This window comes from Coturnix japonica, chromosome 3, assembly GCF_001577835.2.
Source record: "Coturnix japonica isolate 7356 chromosome 3, Coturnix japonica 2.1, whole genome shotgun sequence".
Lineage (NCBI taxonomy): Eukaryota > Metazoa > Chordata > Aves > Galliformes > Phasianidae > Coturnix > Coturnix japonica.
Window position 1 is genome coordinate 64,266,643 of NC_029518.1, and position 27,037 is coordinate 64,293,679.

The 27,037-nt window shown below is 37.5% G+C and overlaps 1 protein-coding gene across 2 annotated transcripts in view; it reads left to right on the plus strand.

Moving 5' to 3' along the window:
- The first annotated feature begins 316 nt into the window (after window positions 1-316).
- Window positions 317-27,037, plus strand: part of ASCC3 (activating signal cointegrator 1 complex subunit 3) — a 247,601-nt gene continuing 220,880 nt past the window's right edge. Inside the window, exons 1-4 of one of the 2 annotated variants that reach the window (XM_015858848.1) lie at window positions 317-427; window positions 14,838-14,981; window positions 16,455-16,605; window positions 21,437-22,020. In XM_015858848.1, coding sequence (XP_015714334.1) covers window positions 14,892-14,981; window positions 16,455-16,605; window positions 21,437-22,020 — 825 coding nt within the window. In that variant the 5' untranslated portion in view covers window positions 317-427; window positions 14,838-14,891. The remainder of the gene's footprint in view (window positions 428-14,837; window positions 14,982-16,454; window positions 16,606-21,436; window positions 22,021-27,037) is intronic. The other variant, XM_015858850.1, reaches the window with a different exon arrangement.

Genomic DNA, 27,037 nt, shown 5'->3' on the forward strand with positions numbered 1-27,037 from the left:
CTATATGGCTATGTACCAAAATACTCGATTCCACTGTGGTGCCGTTGGCCCATTACACCTCAAGGACACAGCAGAGCGGATTGAGGCGGCCGAGAGAGTAATGCTCACAGCGCCCTGAGATGGGGCTGGGAAGCAGAAAGCTCGGAGTGACGGCACTCAGTGAGTACACGGGGAAGAGCCACGGAAACACTCGCCGGGGTGAGAAACGAGGTACTGAACAGGCTGTGCTGGGAGTGTGGCCACAGAATCAGCCGGGGAGCTGCCGTCAAGGGAACAGGATCAGCAAGTGACAGCCCAAAGAACTGCCCCGTCCGAGCCAGCTCAGGACGACTCTCAGCACAGCCTCTCCGCCCCGCCTGCTCGCTTTACGGCAGTGTCGCGCCCCGTCGGCTCTTTGCGGCAGCGGAACCGGCAAGCCGGAAGGCAGGTGCGCGGGCGGGGGTCTGGAGTGGGGAGGGCGACAACAGTGGAATGGTCCCTCGGTCCTGGCCTCGGCCGGAGCTGGTCTCGCCGAGGTTTACTCCCCTTCAGCTGTGTTAACGATCGAGCCGCTGCTGGCGGGGCCAGCTTCGGGGCAGCCCTTGTCTTTCCCCGTGGCTTTTCCGGCCGGGTGCCGTGTAGTGGGGCTGTCCACGAGGGGTGGGCGTGGGACTCAAGGCATGGCGTCGTTGGGCTGCTGGCCCTGTCTGATGTCGGCAAGCGTGTGTTGGGGTGTGAGCTGCCCTGCCGCGGGATGAGAATAAACGCTGACCCCTTCCCCTCTCTGAGCTGGTTTGCTTAGTGAAGCAGGAGGAAACGGCACTGGTGTTGTACGGGTCTGAATCCGTTCAGTACTTGTTATTGGTATCAATAAATTCAGCAGTAGAAACGAATTAAACAACAACAAAACAACAGCAACAAGAAAAGCCTGTCATCTTGGGGAATGTTTTCAGATATTGTATGATTCATTGTGGCTGGTCATGTAAACTGCCTGCTTAGTTTGTAAAATACATAACTGTCTCTAGCCACTCAGATGCTTCAGGAGAGTATCTTATGTTGGCATTCAAATAATATCGAGAACTATAAGTCCTGAGTCTTTAATTTAATTGTTTTTGATAAACTGACATTTATACTGACCCCTTTCAATCGTCAGGCCTTCTAAAGGACTGACTGTGAAATAGAACTATTGAAATAGAACCAACAGTCTTCTGCTTATCTCACTCTGTTTTACTTTTTCATTACCTTTTCTTTTGGAGTGAGAACTGAGTCAGTGTTAGTCTTGGGTTGTTAGTGTAGCTGAAAAACTGTTAGAAATTCCAGAGAAGAGGTCAGAACACTTACCAACACGATAGGTTGCAGTTATATATTTTTAGGAGAAAACATGATCAAGCTAACCAGACAATAGTTTGGATGCAAGCTGGCTTTGATCAATAGACCACATTGTATCAGTGAGCTTCTGCTTTTTGGCAGGCTCTGTAACCAAATAATTTTCTTTGCATTGGAGTTGTTTGTGGCCATGAGAGAATTTACACCATCCAAGATCTAGATGTGTAGGTGTATGGAGGTAGTCTTTCCCATTCATGTGGTAATACTGACAGAATCCCATCTAGTTCAGCAATGCTTTGTCATGGGACAAAGCATTCATAACATTATTTATGAAGTGTTTAAATTAGTTTACTTATTAGAACTCTTTTTCAGGAAGCTAGCTTAGCTTTTGGAGGAGATCAGACCACTTTGATGTTTTCCCACTGATTCAGAAAGGAAATAATCTGAGTGTCAAATGACAATGTTTTGTTCTGATGGTTATGTATTTCTGGAGGCTTTTTTGAAGCTAAACCTAAAGTGGTACTTACATAACTTACCTGTTTTTAAAGTAAAGAGAGGTCTGCACCCTGTAGCTGTGTTGTAGCTGCATTTGAATGCTACTGATGTGTTTTTTTCCCAGTAACATAATAACCTACATTTGCTGAAGCTTTCCCGTGAGGTCATGTCTCCTAGATGGGCAGTTGTTCTTGTTATCCTGTACTTCACCTTTCTACACTGATGTGTCTTTCTAGAAACTGGATGCATAATACAGACAACAGTAGAGTCACTTGATGTTGACCAGTGGAAGGGTTTTTCTTCCAGTTAATTTTTTTTTAGTAACAATGAAGTTGATATTTGACATTTTTTAGCTTACATGATTTTTATTGTAACTTTTACATCAAGTTATGCTTTGATGCACAATGAAAAAAGAAAAAACAAGCCCTGCTCTAGTTTGGACATACCTAATTAACAAATGATCTCTAATGTGTTGCTAAAGTTTGTTAGAAAAGTGATAGATGGAATTTGGGCTAAGAGAAGGAAACAATGGCTGGACAATTAATTTTAGAGATGTGAGGCACCTTAATCCCAAATTGTAATCCTTAGAGTCTCTATTACCACCTGACTCCAAAGCTCTATTTTTACACAAAATGTTTGTCTTGCTTGGAGTTGTGTCTCTTGTAGTGGCAAATAGCAGGTGCTTATGATATGTTCTGAAATCAGACCAACCAACCAAAAAAAAACCAACCAACAACAAACAAGCATACAGTGATGCTTTTGTTTTCCCACTGTCTTTCAGCAGTCAGTGGTTTATGTAAGTGACAAGCTGCCTTTAAGCTGTTGTGTTCAATAGCTACCAAGTTAGCTGACTTCATCTAATCCTTTCTTGAGCATTCTTGAACTTTTAGTCTTTTTGGCATCTTGTGACAATGAATTCCCAGATTTAATTGTGTTCTGCATAGGAAAGGCATTCCATCTGATACTGTTTTCAGTTTAACATTCAATTTTATAATGGATCTCCTAATTCCAACATTTGTATATAAGGATATATATATTCTTACCATAGCCAGTCATTCTGTATTTACTCACCTTATGAATGCCTTATCACCCCACAGAAATGAACTATTTCATGTTTATTGAAGTACAAGTCCCTTCAGGGATCTATTGTTGGAGTATTCTTTGTGCTTATCTGTCCTTGACAAGTTGGATATCCTTTGTTTTCACTAAGAACTATTTATGAATACTTGTACTGGGTCTGACTGGGCTAAGGTTTACTTCTATCATAGCCATGGTTTGTTGCTAAAACACAATAGTACATCAGTATTTTGGCTACTGCTCAGTAGTGTGTCAAAGCTATTTTTTTTTTCTTTTTTTTTCTTTTTTTTTTTTTCCCTGCAACTCTGCCTGCTGGATGAATGGGTTGGGAGAGGACAGGAAGTCAGGTATTGTATAGTGTCACATTCAGTGTAAAAACTGAGGTTAAGGGGTTAGTTCCTAAGGTGTCCCAGTTTGGAGGTTGGAAAGAAAGTAGTCTGCCTATGGGATATCACAGAATCACAGAATTGTAGGGGTTGGAAGGGACCTCTAGAGATCATCGAGTCCAACGCCCTGCCAAGCAGGCTCCTACACACGTCACCCAGGTAGGCGTCCAGGCGGGTCTTAAATATCTCCAGAGAAGGAGATTCCACCACCTCCCTGGGCAGCCTGTTCCAGTGCTAAATGGATGATGAGATCCTTTTTTTTTTTTTTTTTACTTTTTTGTTGTTATTGTATGTGTCTTTTGTTTGTTAAAATGTCTATGTCTTTTCTATGTTTTTTTTCACGAGTTTTCTGTTTTTTCTTCTTTTCCCATCATTCCACTGGGGTGAGGACTGAGCAAGTGGTTGTGTGGGTGCTTGGCTGCTGGCTGTGGGAACCCAGCACAACATTTAGTTCAGACACTTAAAAATGTGACTGAGAGAAGTGGCTTTGTCTGGTTCTGTGACAACAGTGCTTACTGTGATGGGAAAGATTTCTGTGATCTATGTTCCTTGAAGCTATTCGAACTGCATGGCATAGACCATTCCCCTTGAAACTGCATATAACAGCTGGAGGATGGGGAGAAAATAGAGGAAAGATAAGAAGACTGGTGGATTGAGATAATGGCAATTTAATAGGGAAAGTAAAAGCTGCGTGTCCAAGCAAAGCAAAAAGAGAAATTAATTCATTGCTTCCTGTTGTCAGGAACACTTTAGGAGAAGCAGGGTCTTGGGAAGGCAAATGCTTTAACCATGAATGGCCCTTCCCTCTTCCCTGGATATTTATTGTTGAGCATGACATCACATGGTGTGGAATGTCCTTTTGGTCTGTTTGGGTCAGCTGTCCTTGCTGTGTCTCCTCCTAAAATTGCTGGAAAGATGAGCCTTGATGCTTTACAAACACTGTACAACAGTACCAGAGTACTGGTGTGTTTCCATCAGTTTTAGCCATGAATGCAAAGCACAGCACCACAGTGCCACACTGGCTGCAGTGAAGGCTTATCTTCACTCTAGTCAGACCACAGACTTTACTGTGAAGCTCTAAGGGAGGATTATATAAGAAAGAGGAAAGAACTGCATGATAGGGGTGCAGAATATTGTTGGTAACTTAGGAAAAGATAGTACGTGGTAAGGATAATCCCCAATGGTGAGTTGAGTGCATGAAAAGGAGCATGGCCAGCAGGGCAAGGGAGGTGATCCTCCTCTTCTGCTCTACCCTGGTTAAGTCTCACCTGGAGTATATCCAGCTCTGGGCTCCCTGTTACAAATAAGACAGGAATCTCCTGGAGAAAGTCCAGAGAAGGGCCACAAAGATGATAAAGGGCCTGGAGCACCTTTTCTATGTGGAAGGGTGGGTGACCTGGGTCTTTCACAAGGACCTTCAGCCTTGAGAAAAGAAGACTTAGGGAATCTGAATAATGTTTACAGATATCTTAAGTGTGGGAGACAAAGGGACATGGGCACTGTTTTCAGTGGTCTGTGCAGACAGGACATGGGGAAATGGCCATAAACCGGAGCTTGAGAAGTTCCACACCAATATGTGAAGGAACTTCTTCACAGTAAGGGTGACAAAGCACTGGAACAGGCTGCCCAGGGAGGTTGTGGGCTCTCCTTCTCGGGAGATATTCAGGACCTGCTTGGACACCTATTTGTGCAGCCTGCTGTAGGGGGGCTGCTTTTCAGGGTGTCTGGACTTGATCTCTGAAGGTCCCTTCTATCCCCTTCAATTCTGTGTTTCTGTGAATTCAAAGTTAGTGATGTCTGGTCCTAATAATTTGAATGTATATGGCTGTGAAATGTTAAAATGAAGAACTTACTCTTTCTTGCAATATTTAGCAAAGGAGATAATATGTATGTAAAAAAACTACTCAATCCATTAGCAGGTACCTGCCAGTACCCAAGTGAAAACTCCTTGCTTTTCTGTGCTGCCTTTTAAGTATGAATTATGCCATTTACTTGTTCATATGGCATTTTTTGTTTATAGGGAGTCTTTGAAAGTCACTTCTTTAAATCTGAATGTAGTTTCTGGCATGCTAAATATTAATGAAAGTCCAACAATTTCTAGTTAGGAAATAGGAGAATCTTGACTAATGTGGGTATGTTTTAGCTTAAGCTACAATGTGTCTAAAACATTAAGAAGTTTTATGTACATTGTAACAGAACATGTGGCCCTTTCAAAAATGCTTCAGTTGGAAACAGACGTTCTCTAGCCTTATCATGTTTCTAAAGAGGTAATGGAGGTATTTTCCTTCTTACTATATCAGACAGGATTAATAACTCTATGCTTTTTTCCCCCCTTCTCTATTTTCTCATGAAAGAAGCACACGTTTCTGGTGTTTGTAAGAATTGTGAAAAAGTCATAGTTTGGTCTTGCCACTGTAGGAAACTATACAGGTGTATTTCTCAAGTTATCTTGCTGCATATATTGCCATCTCTATAGGCATACAGCCCAGAAAAGAGTTGTCAGCAGCTTTAGGCTTGATTTTTAGTTTGCAAGAACTACAATATTACGATTGTAGTATCTCTCTCTCTCTCTCTCTCTCTTTTTTTTTTTTCTTAGAGTTCTTATTTTTAATACTACTACTAATAATAAAAAAATCAAATAGAAAGCTATCATTTGCAGATCATTAAATACCTGAAGTGCTGTTTGAAGACCCCCTCGACAGTATGTGAGCTCTTGGAGAAGACGATCAACTCTGTTTCAATTAGAAGTTGCTGGGAACTGAGTCTGGCATCTGGGTACATTGATTTAAATAAATAAATAATAAGAATAGTAGACTTTACAGGGAATATTGGAAAGATTGAGGGGTACCTTACCACTTAAATCTACTCACCCTCAAAAAAAAGTCACATAATGATGTAGTGATGTAGGACTTAAACACAGCAGCTTAGTGAGTAACATTCAGGGGATGCTTATCAGGTCTGTGCCATTTAGGTAGGGTCCTCTGAGCACATTCAGAATTTCAGAATTTGAACAGTTGTAGAGGTGAACTGGATAGAATCGACAGTTTTCGGCTCCCACTTGCTGTATAACTTTAGGAAGATATGTACTGTATCTTTGCGATGAAGTGTGCGTGTGTCCTGGAGAAAGTTTTGATGTCGAGAAGCTTGCCCTTCACAGATAATCAGTCTTGGGGGTTTGGTGACTGAAGTTAATATCTAAGGCAGTTTTTTTTTTTGAAACTCTGCCATAACTTTCTGCCTCCTCTTGTACTCAAAAACTGAGACAAGTAGAAAAAGAAGAATTTAAACTTTATTAAATGTAGCAAGCAAATTACACAGTATTACTTGCACTATTTTAATAAAGTTGATGGTTTTGCATGGACAAGTGGTTATCTTTACGTACATGTAATGGCTCACGTTTTTTGTATTTCTGTATTCTCAGTTACAACTATTGATAAATATGATTATCACAAAAGATGCTGGAAATAGAATGAACATTTTTGTAGTTGATAGTTCTGGGAAGTTTTCATTCAGTGATAGCTAAAGTTAATCTACTACATTATAATTTTTATTATTATTATTTTTTAACTTAGAAATAGTGTAGAATCTGCAACTTTTTGGAAGTATTCTAAAAATCTGCGTATTTCACTTTTGAAAAATAATTGTGCAGTTTACTTTAAAGTACTTGAGGATTTTTTCTTGTTTCAGATTGCCAGCGTTACCCATATTACTACCAATTTTATTGATGAAATTGCTGGACACGAAAAAAAGATTTAATATTCACTGCAAATGAGAAGCTCTGCTTCAGTGCTTTCATAGAACAGTTGTTCCTGAAGATTAAATGTGCATCTTGCTCCTGGCTGTACTTTGCTTGTACAACTGCTATGAGTTGTATGTTAGGTGAAGTGATTTTATTAACCATAACTAATTACTTCAGAAGTGCTTGACAAGGGCTCATGATATATGCTAAGATAGTTAATTCAAAATTGACATTCTGTCTTTCCAAGTGATGTGAACTTTTCCAATGGCTTTTCTATGAAAATAGAGTTCATTTTACACCATACTGAATATAGCATGAATTTTGTGATCCTCTTCTGATGAAGCTAATGATACGAACCACTTACAAGTTATTGCAATTATTAGACATCTTTTTTTGATGATGAATTCAGCAATGTATAAAATAGAAGTGCCATAAAGACCAGAGACCGAATTGTTTAACCAACTTGTTCATAATTACTTTGGTGGTTCCAAGGCTGCTCTGAAAGCCTCCTAATTTCTCATGTTGGCTCATGATGTCAGAGGCAGATGTTGGTGGTGTGGGCAGTAGAGGTTGAATTTTCCCACCTATATTCCATTGCCTTTTGTTTCTGTGTGACACATGGCAGCAGAGGAGCAGTCTGACAAAATGGTTTCTGGTGTGGAAGTGTCTATCAAGATGTGTCATGGAATTACTCCACAAAAACAAAACAAAAGAAACCCCTGTATCCACTGACATTCATCAGTACTTACTGAATGTATGTGGAGATCAAACAGTGATGTGAGCACAGTGAGGCAATGGGTGATGTGTTTCAGCAGTGGTGACAGCGACGATCGGTCACCTCCCTAGTGCAGATTTTGACAAGCATGGCATGTAGACTCTTGTTCATTGCTGGCAAAAATGCATAGCTAATGATGGTGACTGCTGAAAAATAATGTTTTGTAGCTGAGAATTTGCTCCACTGGGTAGTCTTATTTGTGCTCTTTGTATCTGTTGTATTTTCCTTGGAAATAAGGAGAAGGCATTACTTATGGAGCAACTCTTTCAGTGAGTATTTCAGCTTCAAGAGACACTCCTTCAAGGTTAACTTGATTATTTTCATTCTTCCTGTCAAATAAATCTCAGAAAAGTTTTTTCATGTCTGTAAGTTGCAACACTGATATAGGTGAACTTGCCTACATAGGCAGAACAATTCCAATTTGTTTTATTTTTTTGTCTGTCAGGTCAGTTTATCAAAATTACAAGCAATAATGTAGGTACATATGCAACAATGCAAGTTCCCTTATGTTTGTGCAGGGATGCGTTAGCTGTGTGAGCAGGCAGTTTCTACATCTGGGAAAAAGATCTGTGCCTCATGTACACCTGCATTAGATGTCTTATATTTTGTCTCATAGGGACATGGCTTTCTTAACCACCCACTTAAGTTTTATACACCTGCCTTAAGTTTTACATAGCTCTCTCAAACTTTTTTCCACATTTTTTTCATAATATTTCCCATAATGTTCTGATTTTTAGGTCTCCAAGTTGTATTTGGAACCTTACAGGTTGAGTAAATGTGCAGTAAGGGAGCAATCGGACTCGTAGCATCTCTTTGCATTGTAAGCTGAATAATAGCGTACAGGCACTCTTGGGTATTGCTGTCTTGGTCTTTTGTTTTATTTTACTGAAATACTTTTTAAATGCTGAAAATATTATATATGTATTTTTCTCAGAGGGAAAGCTTTGTACTTTCTTCAAAAATATTTGGAGGAGATGCTCTCACTTTAAAATCATTACATTCCAAACTTGAGGCCTATTGAAAATGTGCTTGAGGAGATCAGAGTTATGAGGGATAAGAATGGCACTGAGTGAATAATAAACCGCTAGTTACTTTGAACTGATCTGTAATGTAGTATTTAGGGCATTTGTTTTAGTTGTTGATAGATTCGGTAAGTGATTCAGGTGCTTAAGCACACAGCTGTCATCAGTTTAAGAACCTTGTGTAACCTTATGTCCAGCTGCTCTTTCTGAGTATGCAGAGGTTTCCATGAGTCACACTGACCCAGGGAACTACCTTTTATATGGTAAAGGATCTCAAATGCCAGTAGGCACTATGCTTAGGTACTAAATCCCACTTAGGTGTCTGTCATAAGCAAACCTTGAGTCTTCAGCATGGTTCAAGCACAGAAAATGATTTCACACCACCTGGAAAAATATAGGTGGATATGTCTTTAAGTGCCCTAAAAGAAGTGGGAGTTAGGCTTTGGATGGTCTTCTCTGTAAATACTTGTGGTGTCTTCTTATAAGTGCATTGTTATCAGAAATGCAGTAGGCAGGTGAGGTGTTTTAAGGAGAGCTTATGGAGTATGCACAGGGTTTGTTTTAGGGGCCAGTATTAGAAACCAGTGGTTTATATTAGTTGTGTGTGTCTAGGCACAGTTGCCTGTTATCTTTGAGAGACACAGATGATTGCACAGCTACATTTATTCTATTCTTGGTAATCCTTGTGTTAATCTGCCTTGTTTGCATAAGGGTATTCACTCACATTTATGTAGATAGTATTTAATAAATCTTTTTAGGAGGGATGGATTGTGATAACTTTTACCTCTTTCATAATTCTGTTCTTCTTGTACAGTGCCACTAGCTATATCTTCACAAGAACATTTTCTGATACAATTACCTTCTGTTTCTTATTTTTCTTTTTGGGGAAATTGAAGAATTTTGTGATATCTGGGTGCAGTCATACCCTCCCATTATGTAATGTTCAGTCACTCCATCCTCCCAGATCAATTTCACTAACGTTTTGAACTGAGATATTAGGAGAGAACACCTTTTGATGTTCTGAAAGTGCTAATGTGTGTAGCTATAAGCCCTTCTGATGGGAAAAAGGGAGGGGTGCATGGCATGCAGTGTTGCTATTTCACTTCTTCATTGTGCTGAAGCATTTATTCCAGTTTTGATATTGACTGAGATCTGTACCGTGTACCAAACAGCCTCTGAGCCTGCCTGGGCGCACATTTCTTTATCTTGACATCTCCACTTCGAAGATGGAATGAGTCTTTGATCCATCTTAGTGTGGAGCAGAGATCAGTGATGTGCAATCCAGACATCTCAAAAGAATTCCAGCATGATGTCTGTGCCTGTTGCAGAAAATGAGTTTGTCTGAAAGCAAACGAAGTATACAATTATTAGCCAAGTTTATATGGGTACAAAAAACAAAACTGGAAAATATTATTATTTTTAACTACTACTATAACTACCTTGCATTGGCCTGCCATTTTTTATTAATATTTCAGGCTCTATTAAACCTTTAATATCTGTAACTGCCAACTTTATTGTTAGGTGCTGCATTTGGACTGTTTGCAACAAAAATGCTTGGATAAGAAGTTTAAGTGAATTTAAGATGTGTGGAGCTTTTGGAGAGGGTCCAGAGAAGGGCCACAAAGATTACCAGAGGGCTGGAGAACTGTGAAGACAAGCTGTTCAGCTTGGAGAAGAGAAGGCTGCAGGAAGACCTGATTGCGACCTTCCAATATTTAAAGAAAGTTTATAAACATGAGGGAAATCAACTTTTTACAAAGGTAGATAGTGACAGGACAAGGGGGAATGGTTTTAAACTAAAGGAAGATTTTGATTAGATGTTGGGGGAAAATTTTTACTGAGAGAGCAGAGAGGTGCTGGAATAGGTTGCCCAGAGATCATTCTATGATTCTATGGTAATGCGAGTATCCTCATTGTTACCAAATAGCCTTTTTTCAGCCATCCTTTTTTTTTTTGTTTTAACTTCTTTTTTATTAGAAGTAACGAGTGAGAGTGAAATGCTGTTTTATCCGTGTACTATGTGATCCATAGCAACCTGCTATTAATTGCTGATATCTAATGGCTTTCTTTTATTACTTTAGTTACAAGTAGTAACTTTTTCTAGTTTCTGAAAGTGACAGAAGGAATTTTCTCATAATTCAAATTTATAGCCAGTATAGGCAAAATCTGGTAAAATACCTTAATATTCCTTAAATAGTTTAAACACGATAACTGTTATGAGTTTTTAAGGGATGTACAAAGCCCAGTGCTGATTGCTACAGAAGCTGGTACTTCAGCATAGTCTAATACCAGTTGTTTGTAATTCTGTTAATGCTGTATTATTCCATTTGTAAGTAAGGAAAAATTTACATGCAGCTTGAAAATAAGGGTGAATTATTTGAGCAATCCCCTTCTCTTAGCCTGACATGGCAGCTGGCTAGTTTTGTTAAATAGGCTAGAAATATTAAAATAAATGTTACCTTTTGTTTGTTTCTAAATCGGTTGGTCTGTGATGTTTGTAACATTTTAGTGGAGAAGAAAAAGAGATGGTTCTGTTATTTGCTTACAGAAAAATAAAAGAAAGGCCAGAAGTGGGAGGAAAACAACATTAAAATACGAAGCAGAAAACTTCAGTAATGTTGGTTACCTTTTGTAATAGCGGTAAGAATGTTTGTAGGTTTAATGAAGGAAAAACCTGCTGAGATCCATGCAGACTGTTGGGTTTCTCTTCAAACAGTAAAATGTGAATGGTTTTGTACTTGAATTTTCTTTTAGCTGAGTATAATCTGCTTTTATATTTTCCTTTTCCACATAAAAGGTTTATATATTTAACTTGCATTTCTTTTTAAAAAAGAAGTAAAACAAGCTTTAAAAGAGATTGCTTCTCTACAACAGTTCACAGAGGTGAATATTGCTTTTTTTGCTTAACAAACAGAAATTCAGTAGAAAGATGAGTTTCTTTTAAAAGGATGTGGAAATTTGAGATAGTGCTAGGTATTTGTAAACTCCTGTTCCTTTTTTAAACTAAATAAATGTTGGCAGAATGTGTCTGAATTGTCCTAATTCGTTAGCAAAACCTGACGTGTTTTGCCATATAAAGTTACACTTGTTTTAGGGTTAAATTTCCCTTGGTTTATTCATCACAGATCAGAGGAGCTATGGGGAGGCATGATAGCGGCTGTAGCTCCTCATAGGGAATGGGCGGGTAGTGCTGTGGTCTGCTGTGTAACAGCAACAGGGACTGAGGGAATGGCATGGACCTGCATCAGGGGATAGTGGGTATTAGGGAAAGGTTCTTCACCACAGGGCGGGCATGGAACAGGCTGCCCAGAGCAGTGGGCACAACCCAGAACTGCTGGAGTTCAAGAAGTATTGACTGGGACAACACTCTTAGCCAGAGTCAGAATTTTATCTGGTGCTGAGGGGACCCAGGAGTTGGATTCGATGGTCCCTATTCACAAACCAGCAGAATCATTTGATGCAGATACTTGCCCATTGCTTCAGCTTAAATAGGTTTAATTCTCCCCAGTCAGGAGTTTGTTAATCTGATGGTGGCTGCGAGAAAACAAGCAGTAGCTGATAGTCTGAAAGCAGTTATCTATATCAGTATGCTCTATGTAAAAATAATAAATAAAACATAGGTTAACTTTTTTTAGTGTTAATTTTTATTGTATGTCAGATTGGCACAGTGTTTTTGACCTAGCATTTATAGCTGGCTCTAGTATGTTATGGAATGATATTGTGAGTTCATATACCTGTTTTTACATCTGTCCTGTTTTTGAATTGTGGGTCTTGTTCCACTGCAAGGCTGATTGCTATGTCCTTGTAAGTATGTGCACTGCATGCAAGCACTGGAATTAGCCTTGGGATAAGGTGCAAAAACCCAAGGTATCTGCACTGTCAAGCCAGCCAGCTCAGACCACAGAACCATATGAGGAATGAGGTTGGAGGTTACCTCTGGAGGTCATTTTGCATAACTTCTCCTCAGACAGGACCTTGTGCATCAGGTTGCCCAGGACCATTTCCAGGCTACTTTTGAGCCTCTCCGAGGAGGGGGAGGCTCTGTAGAGCAAGTTTTGGAAGTGCTTATATGTGTTTAGGGCAGAATTTATTAATGCAAACTCAAGAGTAGGGCTTCTGGGCTGGATTTGAGTGTCCAAGTCTGTGATCAGGGAGCAAAACCCTTATTTGTCCTCTGAGGTTCCAGGTGTTTTATTTTAGAAAGTATTAACTCAATTAGTAAAGGAGAAAGGAGCACTCCTTTAAAGCCACTCTTTAAACAGACTTGATGGAGAAGCTTTAAATCTCCTAAATGTGTGTATGAAATGTGATTTTTTTTAAAAATTGGATTCAGACTTTCTTAAATTACTGGACATGCTATTTCAGAAAGGATAATTAAATTAATATGCAATGCTAATATAATTCTAATATTTTTACTGTACAGGACCATAATTTTACAGAAAAAGGTATTTAAGTAGAAAATATATAGCCAAAATATCATCTTCAGCAACTAATGTCAATGCTGTTGTTGGAACAATATGAGTGATTTATCTTTTTTGTTGGCTAGGGATATATTCCCTCAAATATTGAACACTAGTTCTCTGCTTTGATTGTTCTTATAGTGATGACAGTGTGTTTTCACTAGGAACTATGCTATTATGATGTGACATGTCATATATTCACTGAATATCTTAGAAGCCAGAGTTGTTTTTATGTCTGCTTCTATGCTTGAATTTAAACATGCCCTTTCTATCCACTTCAAAGGCTTGTTTGTTTTCTTTGTTTGTGATGTTTTTATAAATGTTATATTTTCACATTTTGTAGCTTTATTGTTATAGCATTTCTCTCAAGAATATCAGCTGTTGTGATAGCTTTTTCCAAAAAGCAACTTCATGTTAGGTTGGGAAGCAAAGATGCATGACAAGGCGGTGACATTTCTCTGGCTGTGATTGGAACGCTGATTTGCTTTTGTGCTATATTGCAGTGTTGATGGCTAAAATACAAATGAATTCATTAGATGAAAAAAAATGTTAACTATAATTGGATTAAAGCAGGGAGTTCTGTGCAATGTGAGAATGTTCAAAAATTGTTTTAGTAATTTTTTTTTTATTTTAAAGTTATTAGATTTCTGGATGGCTGATGGTCTTCAGGCATGCTAAGAATGATGCAGGCCATTACATTTGTAATGGTATCATTAATTGTTTCAAGAATAATCTAATCTATCTATTTGCTACCCCTAGAAGTTGTAGCTGTGCATTAGAATTCATTGAACAATTTAACTGTGGGCGCCTTTCAAAATGAAGCAACTTTGAGAATAGTTTCTGTAAAAGGCTTGGCATGAATACAAGTTCAGTTGGAAGACAGATGTGTTTTGTTGTACAGATATGAGTCTGTTTTGCATAGAAAATAAGAATGTGCAGAAGTAGGCTGCAATCCTGGAGAGTGCGGTGCTGTGTGTCTGTGTGTGCAGCTGTGAGATGAAAACATCCTAAGGCATTCTCTTTTTGGTTTTCTGATAGCACTTTTTTTCCCCTTTTTCTCTTATAGTAGTTCAGTGATATGCATGATCTTTTTTTTTCCTCTTTTCATTTGCTTTGCTTTCTTTGCTGTTTAGAAATTGTTAAGCAGTTGCCAAAAGGGATGTCCCTGTACCAGTGCTAGAGGCTGTTAATGACCCAGAAACTGTCAGGGCACACTGTTTCAGGGGAGACCTTCAAGCAGGTGGTAATTGCTTACTGCTGTTTGCAGCCAAGTTCAGTTGCCTAGATTTCAATATAATCCTCTTGTGTTAGCAGTGTTAAAGGAGTAACTGCTGCTGCACTAATAACTTTAGGGAATTGAGAGAACATGCTGAGTAACCACCTTGCATTTTGACTGCTGTCTGTGACTGCCATCTCCCTGTCTTCAGTCTTGCTGAAAAACGTTTCTGAGTGAGATTTTTAATTTCTTTAGCCATTGTGCCTTCCAAGTTCTATTTGCTCAAAGTCTTTCAAGTTTCTGATGTGAATTCATCTTTGTAGCATTAACTAAGCCATGTTATTTCTTTCATTCTTATCTAGGTGCTTGAACTGGGATTTAATTTTTTATCCTATGGATCACTGAATGAGTAACAGATGGCCTTGCCACGACTTACAGGCGCTCTACGCTCCTTTTCAAATGTCACTAGACACGATGATTATAGTGAAGAATTAGCTGACTTAACGGTAAATATATATTTTTTTCAAATTAAACTTATAAACTGTTAATGTGTGTAGTAGGAATTTTATGGTGTTTAGAATAAAGTTAGTGATGCTTAATTTAGGTACGTATGTTTTTGTTGTTGGTGTTTTTTTTTTCCCCACAAGATATGCATTAAAGTAAAAATGCATTGTGAAAATGTGTAATGTGAAATGAAGCTGGAATGCAGAGAATTGCAAATAGAGGTTTTCTGAAGGAAAACAAACATTACTTCTGTCTTCAAGAAGGAACCAGTGAACTACAGGCTGGCCAGCATCACTTTGATCTCTGTGAAGGGGATGGAATAGCTTATCCTGGAAACTGTATTTTGGCACACAAAGAAGAAGAAAATAATCAGTAGTCAGCTTGAATTCACCAAGGGGAAGTTATCGCTAACCAACTTGATAAACTTCTGTGATGAAATCACCAGATGAGTGGGGAGCAGTGGATATCATCTTCCTGAACTTCAGTGAGGCATTTGATACTATCTCCCGTAAGATCCTTATAAAGAAGCTGTTGAAGATTGGGCTGGGTGAGCAGACAGATTGCAAACTGGCTGAATACCCAGGCCTAGAGGGCGGTGGTCAGTGGCACATAGTTTAATTGAAAGCCAGTAATAAATAGAGTACCCCAGGGGTCAGTGCTGGATCCAGCCCTTCTTAACATCTTCATAAAGGATCTGGATGATAGGATAGATGGCACCCTCTATAAACCTGTAGATGACATGAAACTGGGAGTACAATAACATGGTGGGCCACCTTACTGGAAAGTAGCTCTGCAGAAAAGGATCTGAGGGTCCTGGTGGAGACTAAGGTGAACATGTGTCAGCAGTCTGTCCTTACTGCTAAGAACACAAACTGCATTAGAAAAATCCTGACTGAAGACTGACGAAGTGTCTATTGCACAATGTAGTGACAGTACCAGGTCAAAGGAGGTAATGCTTCCTCTCTATTTGGTAGTGGTGAAGCCCCCATCTGGAGTTCTGTGTCCAGTTCTGGCCCCCTCAGTACAAGAGAGGCCTGTTTTTGCATGCATGTGCAGCTTATGGCCACCAAGATTATCAAGGGACTGGAGCATCAGGAAAGGCTGAGAGAGCTGGGTCTGTTCAGCTTGAAGTCTCGGGGTAACTCATAGATGTCTATAAACACCTGAAGGGAGGATGAAAAGAGATGATCAGAGATATGATTTAGCAGAGGGTTGTTAGAGTTAAGGTACTATGGTTAGCCTGTGGTTGGACTTGATGATCTTTGAGGTCTTTTCCAACCTGGGTAATTCTGTGATTCTATAAGTATGTAAAAAATAAGTAATAGGGAAATGAATTACTGTTGTTACAACATACTGATTGAGTGCAATTGGAAAGAGTTTCTTTCAAGTTTTTTTTGTCATCATTTTTTTATTGTTTGTTTTAAAATAACCACTGGTATATAAATTTAAAATATTAAAATATTTTACATTTTCAGACAAAAAGAACGAAACAACAAGAACAATTACTGAAGTCTGATCTTACTTGGAAGAAGATAATAAAGTTTGTTGATGACAATTTAGACAAAAAAGAATACCAAACTGTAAATGGTGATTTGAAAACTGTATTGCAAGCAGCAAAGCAAATAGGTAGGTTTTAGTTCTCCAATTATCCAACAACTAATTTCTTTGCTTTTTTTTTTTTTAAGCTGATGTCTGCCTGCATACTTTCATATTGCTGCAATTTCAGTTCTTTAACTCCAATCTTGCTCTGAGGTATATTTGAAGTTCTATTTAATCTAACAACTATATGCACAACTACATCTTCTGTTTTAATTTAAAATGTGATTCTGTTTTTATGCCCTTTCTTGTTCTTTGATAGCAATGTTATGTGATGTGTTATGGTTTGTTGCTTTCTCTTATTGTGGTGGATTCGTTTCCTTTGTCATGGCAGCACACTGAGGAAGGAACAGTCTTGGTGTTAGCTTCCTTTATTCCACAGGATTGGTATCTTAAAAATTAGCTGCAGTGAGTGATTTTTTTTGCTCAAGTGACTTATTAGAAGAAAAATTTCAAATGTATCTCAAGTCACTGACAAGCATTTTAAATTTGTCTGAAGATGCATGTATTCTAAACTTTCTGCTTTGTGGTTCTTTCCTTCCATATCATAAATGTGATGATCTTTTATTTTTATGAACTTGTTTTTAATTATTATTATTATTAATTTATTTTTTTAACACAACAGTAGAACTTGGGCTGGTAGGAGACTTTAAACTTTTCATGACAAAAGTTAAGCAAATGGCTGCCTGTCTTCCTGAGACAGAGATAATTGCAGAAAGGGCCACCTCTTTCTCAGCATACATGTCTATTGCTTGGTGCCAGTCTTTGAGCTGGCGTTGGTGATGCTTGAGATGTATTTTTGAGGAAAGTAATGTAAGATGCAGTGTGAGCCATCTTAGAGTGTGGAAAAAAATCTGATGTGTATTACTAATTGGGGTTATTCAGTTAAGAAATGACTTATTGACAAATGTCCAACTGAAGTACAGCCCAAGGATAGGTCCTGGTTCAGTCCTTCTGTTTTTTGTTTGTGCAGAATGCTTGTGCTCTGCAGTGCCTTGACTTTTGAATGCCCATGTCGTGGCAATCATGATAATGCCTATCACGTAATGAAACTTGCTTGGAGAAGTAACTACATTATTTTAAATAAATAAATAAATAAATGAATCTGACATGAGATCACATCAGCTCATGGGACACTTCAGTGTGCATCTGTTCCATAGCCTAAATGTTGTTTTTTTCTTGCTTTTTTGTCAGCTGTTTATGCCAACAAATATGGAAAAGGGGTAGCTATAATGATAGGTGGTCAAAGAAATATTATATTTTTAAGTTTTTCTTTTTGGAGATTGATGACACAGTTCGTGCTCTTTTACTAGTTTTTAAGAGATATTTATTGCTGTGCTGTAATAGAAAATACAAGTTTCAGACAGGTATGATGTTTAAGGAGAATGCTGTGATTATAGCATTAATATAGTTATTACTAGTTATTGTTCTTTTGCAATTTTTTTTAATCCAATTTTTTGTACACGGACTAGAAATGTATGAGCAACACATTTAGGAATTTAGAGAAGCTAATGAGATTTCTCTCAGCAGTTCATTTTAATAACATACAGCTGATGTCATTTTATAAAATGATACTCTGTCTTTTCTTCTGTGAATCAATCAATCAGGATTAGGATATTAGGAAGATGTTGATATTCCCAAACTGGAAACAGGCACTTATGTGGTGTTACTGGGGAATCCTTAACCCATCTGTCCCACATATACTCTCACATATATAGCCATGCTGGCAGGTTTGAAACGCATGATATGGTCAGAAAAATAAGTTGGCTCATTGTTCCACTCTTGCTCATAGTTATCAGCCGTAAAGGTGTCTGACAATTACACCAGCAGTGTCCAAATTGCATTTCCAAACATAATGATTCTCTTCTCACGTTTTTTTTGCTGGCATTTGGACTTTCAAATAAACAGTCCTTCTGTAAATACTTTTTCCCAGTTGGATCCCTGTTTTCCTGGAATGGAATGGGTTAAATTGCTTGGCTTGGAAGGGTCCTTATAAAGTTTTGCCTTCCTGCAGCAGGCAGGGTTGCCAACCAGTAGACCAGGCACTAGATCAGGCTGCCCAGGGCCCTATCCAGTCTGACCATGAACAACCCCAGGAATTAGATATCCACAATTTCTCTGAGCAACCTGTTCCAGTGCCTCATCACCCTCTGAGCATAGAATTTCCTCTTTACCTACCCTCTTTTAATTTAAAACAATTACCCCTTTTCCTATTTTTCTACATACATACCTGTCTTAATATAATCCCTACAGATTGAGAGTTAAGAATAGGATATTTTTCAACCGAACTATAATTTGATTGTAAGTTATCACAAAAATGAATAAAAGACTTGAAGTCTGTTGTGGAATTATAATTCATTACTACAGGTAAAATATATTATTTTGGTGAACCTTTAGTTCATTTTCTTTTTTGTGATTCAAACAGCTGCCCTGTAGTGGCTTTGGTTTCTTAACCAGTGAAATATATAATTGTTTTCTATATTTGTCCTCATTTTGAATGCTATGGTATTTTTTTTTTTTGTAAGTTATGTAACCGAAAACTCAGTATGCATTTTTGTGGAAGCACTGCTTGTGTGATATGTGTTCTAGTTAAATGTGAGACTCACCTGGCAGAGGGAAACTAAAGTTTAATCAAGACCAGTCTGGCTCAGCGAACTGTGAACTAGAGCTGGAGAGATTTGGCAGTGTCATTTTCCTTTAATCTGAATATTTATATACATAACAAGCAACCTGGGACAAGTGGAGGAGAAGATCTGCATGGTTATTTTAAATATCCACTGGTTACAGTATAAGTGTAAGAGATACTACAGTAAAATGAAGTTAGGGTTGATAAATATGACTTTAATCTTCACAACAGAAAAGATGAAACCATATGAGGTATAGCAGATAAGACAAAATGTGGTGGTAGAAAATAAATTTATAAGTAAAATCAGTATCTGATATTCTTAGCTGTTAATGTTATCCATGATAATAATTTGGGAGACTTGCCAGAACAAGGTCATTTTCTGTGAGAACATTATTTTTCTCCAAACTTTAATGATGGGTTGAGTGTGGTAGAGAATATTGAAAGACAATAAAGAAAGTGGTAATTCTTTGTTTTTTATTTTTATTTTTTTGTGATAGAAGGAAAGGGCAAAACAAATAAATGCATCATTATTTAGTCATTATGAGTTAAGATGAAATCATCAGCTTTGATGCTTCTGAACAAAGATATGGTAATGTGACCAGGTAAAAATACAGCAACTGAGGCACAAAATGAGTGGGCAGTAATATTCCTACCATCGTCATCGGAAGTGTACAGTCAGAAAAGTTAATTGAGTGCATACAATTTTTGTTTAATTTGAAGGAAATGAACTCTCATCCTAGGCAATGGATATTGAAATATTCATTTACTTGATAGGGGAAGTATTAGTAACATCAAAACATCAAAAAGTAATTCCTTTATGGTTTAGGATAAATAAGTGGAATAAACCAGCTCATTTCCACTGAGACGTATTTACATACATCTTGAATGTGTATGAATTTACCTTTATGTACTTTATCTTCCATATCTAGGTATCTAATTGTTATGTAAATACAACCTAAAACATCTTCATGATCTCATCTTTTCACAGTTTACTTTAGTGACATTCAAAAGCAATAGTGAAGTTGTATGTTAGATTTCTAGGTACTTGAATACATAGGATGATAACTGGACAGCAGAATAGAGTCAGGCACAAGACTGTTTTGGGTACTCATAAATAACCAAATTAATTATGCAAGAAGTGCAACCTTGTGGGTTGTTTTGTTGTTTTTTTTTGTTTGTTTGTTTTTTGTTTGTTTGTTTGTTTGGTGGTGGTTTTTTTTTTGTTTCCTGTTCCTCTTAAATTAAGATGTTCACTTTAGCAGCTCTTTCAAATTAGCAGTGCTTGGAGGTGTTACACACCTGAATCGTATTGTTTTCTGTTGAAGTTACTCCAATCAATCCTGAATTGACCAAATAAAGACATCTTGAAAGTAGCGGTTTGTAAGCCTTGACATTAAGCTTTTTAAGATGCTGTGAAAGATGATGAAGTCTTGTGGATTTCATAAAATGGTGGAGCAGTCTGCTTTACTTCTTAGTATTCATTTTTAAAATGCAAAGGAGACTTATACATATTGTTCTTGTATTCAAGGGGAGAGAGTACAAAAAAATAGGGAAGGAGGGGAGAAAAGAAAAAAGGCATGCTGCCTGCCTTTGTTTATTTTTACCCATTATGTCTTTTTTCATTTTGCTTAGAAGTGACACTTAGGTTAATCATATAGTACGTTTGCTTGTATTTCCCTTGAGTGCTTTTGAGAATATTTATGTAAGAGGTAAATACGACTTTTTGTAGGTAGCCAGTAAGTATAAATTCACACACTGATTTGCTTTAACTTCTTTGGGCAATTTTTATAATATATAATGCATTCTGTAGTATCAGAAGCAAGAATGTAGTAATTTCTAGCTGAGTTCTGTATGTTTGGTCTAGTTTGAATATTCAGATTAGGCAGTGAATAAGCATTGATTCAACATAGAATTCTTCTGTCTTTAAAAAGCTGGTAAATATACTAGTGTGAATATAAGACATAGGCATGCTTTTGTTCTTACTTGGAAAAATAAGAAAGCACTGGTAATTTTTAATATGAATTTCTAATAAGTAGAAGGCGTAATGAAGACAGATGCTTTACTATTTCATGTATTTTATAATTCAGTAGCTTGCAAGAATTGCTACTTCTTGTTATGGTCGTCATTTCACATCTTTGTTGATGAGACTTGCAAGAAATTGAGTACAGTTATGTTATAAGCAATGAATGAGAATTAGTTTGAAGTGTATAAAATTACATTTGTTTTTGTTAACAGTTGGAGCTGAAAATGGACAAGAAGCAATTGAATGTGGAGCTGTTTTTCTCTTTAAGACATTTTACAGGAAAGAATGTGTTGGTCATGATGAGACAAAGGCCATCAAGCAGATGTTTGGGCCATTTCCATCATCATCTGCTACTGCAGCTTGTAATGCCACATGTCGGATTGCTTCTCACTTCACTGAAGAACAGCTTACAGCCCTCATACAGATGGCTGAAGAGCAAAATGGTGATAACAGAGTGTTCTTCGGTAAAAATATAGTGTTTTCATTTGACATGCATGATTTGGACCACTCTGAGGAGCTGCCTGTAAATGGTGAGGCTGATGCACAAAGAATTATAAGCCTAGATTATAAGAAATTTCTGAATAATCAGCTGGACCATTTAAAGAACTGCTGTGATGAGAAGTCTGATCTCAAGTCTTTGGAAAAAGTAGACGATTCTTTTTTATGGTCTGAAGTTGGAAAGTATCTGAATGAGTCTCAGGGTGGTACCCCTGGAGGACCAACAACAGAAGATCTCTGCTGTACTTTGTATGAGATGCTTGCTTCTCCCAAGAGCGGTGATGAACTTCAAAATGAGGTAGAGTATTAACTATGCTGTATGTATTTGAATGTTCCATAAGTTCCAGACTATTTCATACTGGATTATGTCAACATGCAGATTATGGAAGTGTTATCTGTGCTTTCTTTGTCTTTAGAAAAATTTCATGGCAGCAATCTCAATCCAACAGACAGATGATGGCTACAGAATTAGTTGTTTTGTGAACAGTCTTATTTTTTCTCAATAACAGACAAGCTATTTTATTTATTTATTTATTTATCTATCTATCTATTTATTTATTTATTTTGCTGACTTTTCCTGTACATTATTTCTAAGCAATTGCTCTTTTAAACTACCATATGAACATATAAGAAATTGCAAATCCACACCAAAGAAATCTTTCTGGGGTTGGAAGTAAATGGAAGTAGAAGGTGTGCTGGTGGACTGCATAGGTAGTGCTATTATTTTATTTTTTCAATAAGGAAGTAGATTTATCACAAGAAGAGCAGGGAGAACTTGAGGGGAGAGAACACAGTTTCTGGGAGGCTACAGCTAAAGTAGAAGCTTAGTGGTAGAAAGGGAAGGATGTTTAAATGCATGGATTTGAAGATGATTACAGGAAAGATGAATGCATGGAAGGAGAACACTATTTTTGAATAGGATTGGGAAAGAATTCCTGCTATTTCCCAACCACTTCTGACAAAGTTTCTATCTTACCGACATTGCAGGAAGTATGGTTTTAATAATGATAAAAAAAAAAGTGCTCTTTGTTATTGTATACATGACTTTTTGAAGCTTGTTTAGCAGGACTTCACTTCTTTACTTTTCCAGAAAGGAAAAGATAGTCTCACTTGATTGTCTTGTGAAACTAAATGACAGGTACTGGAGTGTGATTTTCTCTTTGTGTGTCAGATCCCGTTGATGAGTATGGAATGGTAATGATGTGACAAGAACATTATTTAAAAATAGGAAGAGCTCATGAGTAGCTATAGAGCTTAGCCTAATAACCGTCACTGATTTTATTTATTTAGTTACTATTCAATGAAAGTATGCAGGGCATTTCTCAATTCTCATACTCTGTTTCTACTGTATCACTCTTGGGAATGAAATCTTGAGGCTCATGAGAGCATTTCAGTAACAATATCCCTAACTGCTCCAGAATAACTAGGAAGAAGTTTGTTTAGTATCACTTTGGTTATGGTCTCATATTCTCAGAGGCTACATCTCTTTTTCCTGTGAACTCTTGTCATAATTTATCTACAAAGTATTTCTGAATGGTAGTCTGGAGATGTCTATCTCTATTTTCACAATTGCACACAGATACATTATCCCTTTATGGTAAAGAGACAGAGAGAAATATCCTACAGAGATGAAATAACTAGGGGAAAAAACCCTCAGTGGAGCCCAAGTCATGATAAGATCTAGCTTACATTGCAAAAATATAAAAACCTGTCCAATTTATTTATCTCAAGGTGAGGAAAGAATTTGCGAATAAACTTAAGAAACGTTAATGTCACTGACTGTGTTAAATTAGGTGTTATTTTCCAGACAAAAGTTTAAATGCTCTATGAGTGGAACTGGTCTATGATCTGAAACAGGAGAACTATAATGTAAAAAACAAAAACAAACAAACAAACAAAACCAAAAAAAACATTGTAAATAGTTGTTTGCATATTATATGAGTAGTACATATGGATACTTCTCTGTAGGTATGATGTGATACGTTCGTTTGCCGGTAAAGTAAGTTGCACAGAGTTTATTTCTTCAGCTTCTCTGGTCTGCTCTATGACTGTCTATCTCTGTCTCTCTGCATTAAATGACATGTGTGTAAAAATATATATCACAGCTTGAACAGGTAACTAGCCCATGAGAAAGTGTTCATGTTAGCTTGGGAATGTAAGTAAGCTTCCTCTAGCTTCTTCAATTAGCTAGAAGAAACTTGTTTGTGAGAAACTGCTCTGTAGTTGTAAATAAGTATCCTTGTTTTTAATGAATGGCCTTGATAACCCTGATTTGTGATGCTTTACTGTCTCCTATATATATATAGTTCAGGAAGAATATATGTGTGTGTGTGTGGTCATGATACTAAGGGGTGATGGCAGGCATCTTCCCAGCTGGCCACCACCACATGGGCAACCCCAGGGCAGACAGTAATACTACCTTACCACCCTCAGTAATGAGGTGTTGGTGGATAGAGTGTGCTGGTTGCCTACAGTAATATGTACCTCTCTGTTAAAAAAGATGAATATTCACCTGCGCTTAGTTTCTCTTGGGATCAGAAAATCTTATACAGAAGTGCTGGCACTTTTGCATTACAACATGTCTTTCAACTGTAGCACCAGGATTTCCATTAGTTAAATATAATCCAACTGCATTGCAAAATCTCACACTGTGGAAACAGACATTTCCCATTACTTAATTTCTAAATGTAATTCAGAGTTTATCATTCTGAAAACTGATAGTTGACTTCCTTGTCATAAACACCTGAAAGCAACCAGGTGATGATAGTGTAGTAAGAGACCAAAGGTGGGTATGGGAAGTTTGGAGGCGCTGTTGCCTTACTCCAAGGGTCGGAAACATTTGCCTCAAAACAAAGTAGACCTGAAGTCAGAAAAGTAGAGGATAGGGAATATGGATTTGATATGGTCAAAGTAAAGTGGTCAATAGTTGAGCAACATCTCATCCTGTATAGGGAAAAAATATTCCCCTATATAAAACCATTCATTAGTACAGTCATCGTCAGAGCTAGGCGATTATAACTTCATAATTTTAATATTAAAATCAGTCTTTTTCATGCTTCTTCCAGAACTTACATTATGCTAATATATGATTTTACTGTTTTATTAAAACTAGTGTTGTGTGTTAATTCTTCTTCCTTCCATTGTGATGTTTCTGCTTCACTGAATGGTTGTTGTAGGAATAGGCTTTTAGATGGGTTTTCTCCATTCTCTGCTATGTAAAGCTCTGTCATTTCTGAGATTTCTGCCTTTAAGTTCTTTTAAGCTGCATTAGTCACCAGTAGCAATATACAATTATTATTATTATTATTTTTTTTTTTTTTCTTTTCCTCTGCTTGAGTTCATCTATGCTGTTTTGCCCTACTCTAATCTTTTCATGAGTGTCTGCTAATGTGCTTTGTGAATCTAACATGTAAATGCTCTTGGGATCAAAAGCAAGGGGAACTTAACTAATTTGTTCAGTCAGCCATCTGGTAGAAATGTTCTCTGTGTCTACCAGCAGCCTTTCTGAAAGAGCAGAGTGAAGGAGAGCAAAGGCTATATAAAGTTTCACAGGATCTGGAAGGGACCTTTCCTGTCAGTGAAACAATACCTAAATTAAGAGAAGGCTTATTAATCAAAGAATGTGAAAAACTTTGTCCCAGCCTCTTCCTTCCAGAGTGCTTTGTAATCTTGTTGCGTAATTGGTTAAAGCAAACCCTTGTTATCTGATACCTGGTTTTACTAAGGGCTGTTTTTATGGTAACTTTTCCTGTCCTACAGTTGTCCCTTTTCATTTTTTAAACCATTAAACTGTTAAAAAATGACTGTTAAAGAACTTTATTTCCAGACTTAAGCTACTCTTTTTCAACATTGCCTTTCCTTTCATTTATCCTCCAGGCAGTTCCTTGCCAACTTTTCATTACTGTATTAGTGCTCATCTTCATGAACTTAACAATTACCCATGTGGAATGCTGCATTATTTTAAAAGAAATCCGGATGTGAGACAACTGTTATTTACTTTCTAGATTAATGAAGTGTTAGACCAACTGATGTACCTCTAATAAGCTCATGCTGCGTTTATGCGATTTTCCATTTATCTGCATCTCTGATTTTTTTCTTTTCCAAATATCTCCTTTTTTTTTCTTTTTTTTTTCTTTTTTTTTTTTTTTTTTCCTCAAATCATATGTATTCACAGTCTTGTTACACTTGTAGCTGTATTCTTCCTGAACTGTCACAGAATCACAGAATGACCCAGGTTGGAAGGGACCTCAAGGATCATGAAGCTCCAAGCCCACTGCCTGGCAGTGCCACCAAACTTCCATGTTTACTAGATCAGGTTGCCCAGGGGAACTAAAAGTTTCCTTGTCACTTTCTGAAGATTTCTGAACGATTATCCTGTACTCAGGCTACAAGGATGGGGAACTGTTTGGTTTCTAGCTTTGATGTGATCACTTTTATGTCCATACTTCCTTCTTTTTAACTACTGTATTCTTTAATGCAAAATCAGAAAAATTTCTTTAACTAGAGATGAATTGCAATTTTAAATTTCAATTAAAAGTAATGAAAATAACAGTTTGGTAGTTAAGACTTGGAAGGGAAGTAACCAACATTCAAAATTTCCCTTTCAAATGGGTAATCTGTGCTCTGGTAAGAGACCCAGTTAGTGAAGTCAGCAGGAGAACAGAATGGTAAACAGGCCTGGAGACTTTTAAAGCTGAAAATGCTTAAATTGTTCTCTGATGTGGAGATACATGCCAATAAGGAAAAGAAATACAGGAGTTGATAGGGTGCTTCCCTTCACCCATCCTGCAATAATCTTTTAAGTTGCTTTCGCAGTCTACTCAGACAAATCTAGTATAGCGTCACCACTTCCTGGAAACTTGGACCGTTCCTTATGAATAGGAAATTTCCATATAAAGCTATTATTAGGTGATAATTACTGTGTTTAAAAACAAAAACAAAAAAGAAAAAGCGAAAAGATATCCACAGCTGTAGAGTTTCTTCAGGTTAGGCAAACTTGGATGTAAATGTGTGTTTTCCCTTTTCCACTCCTGCTTTTCAACATTAGCGCTTGTCACTGTATTACTTAGACTACTCTAATTTCTCAAACTTCTTTTGATGAAATTTATATGAATGAATGAAATTTTATGTCTAAAATCTGTGTATTTCAGCCTGCAGTGGTGACTTTTTTTTAGCATTTCTTCATGTTTAAACTGAAGTACAGTGGACAAATCTTGCACTGCAGGTTGGAAATCTGAGGGCACATCATTCGTGGTAAACTGTGATTGGTCAGTTTCGTTAATTCTGGTCAGAAAAAAGAAGCATAGTCAATGCGT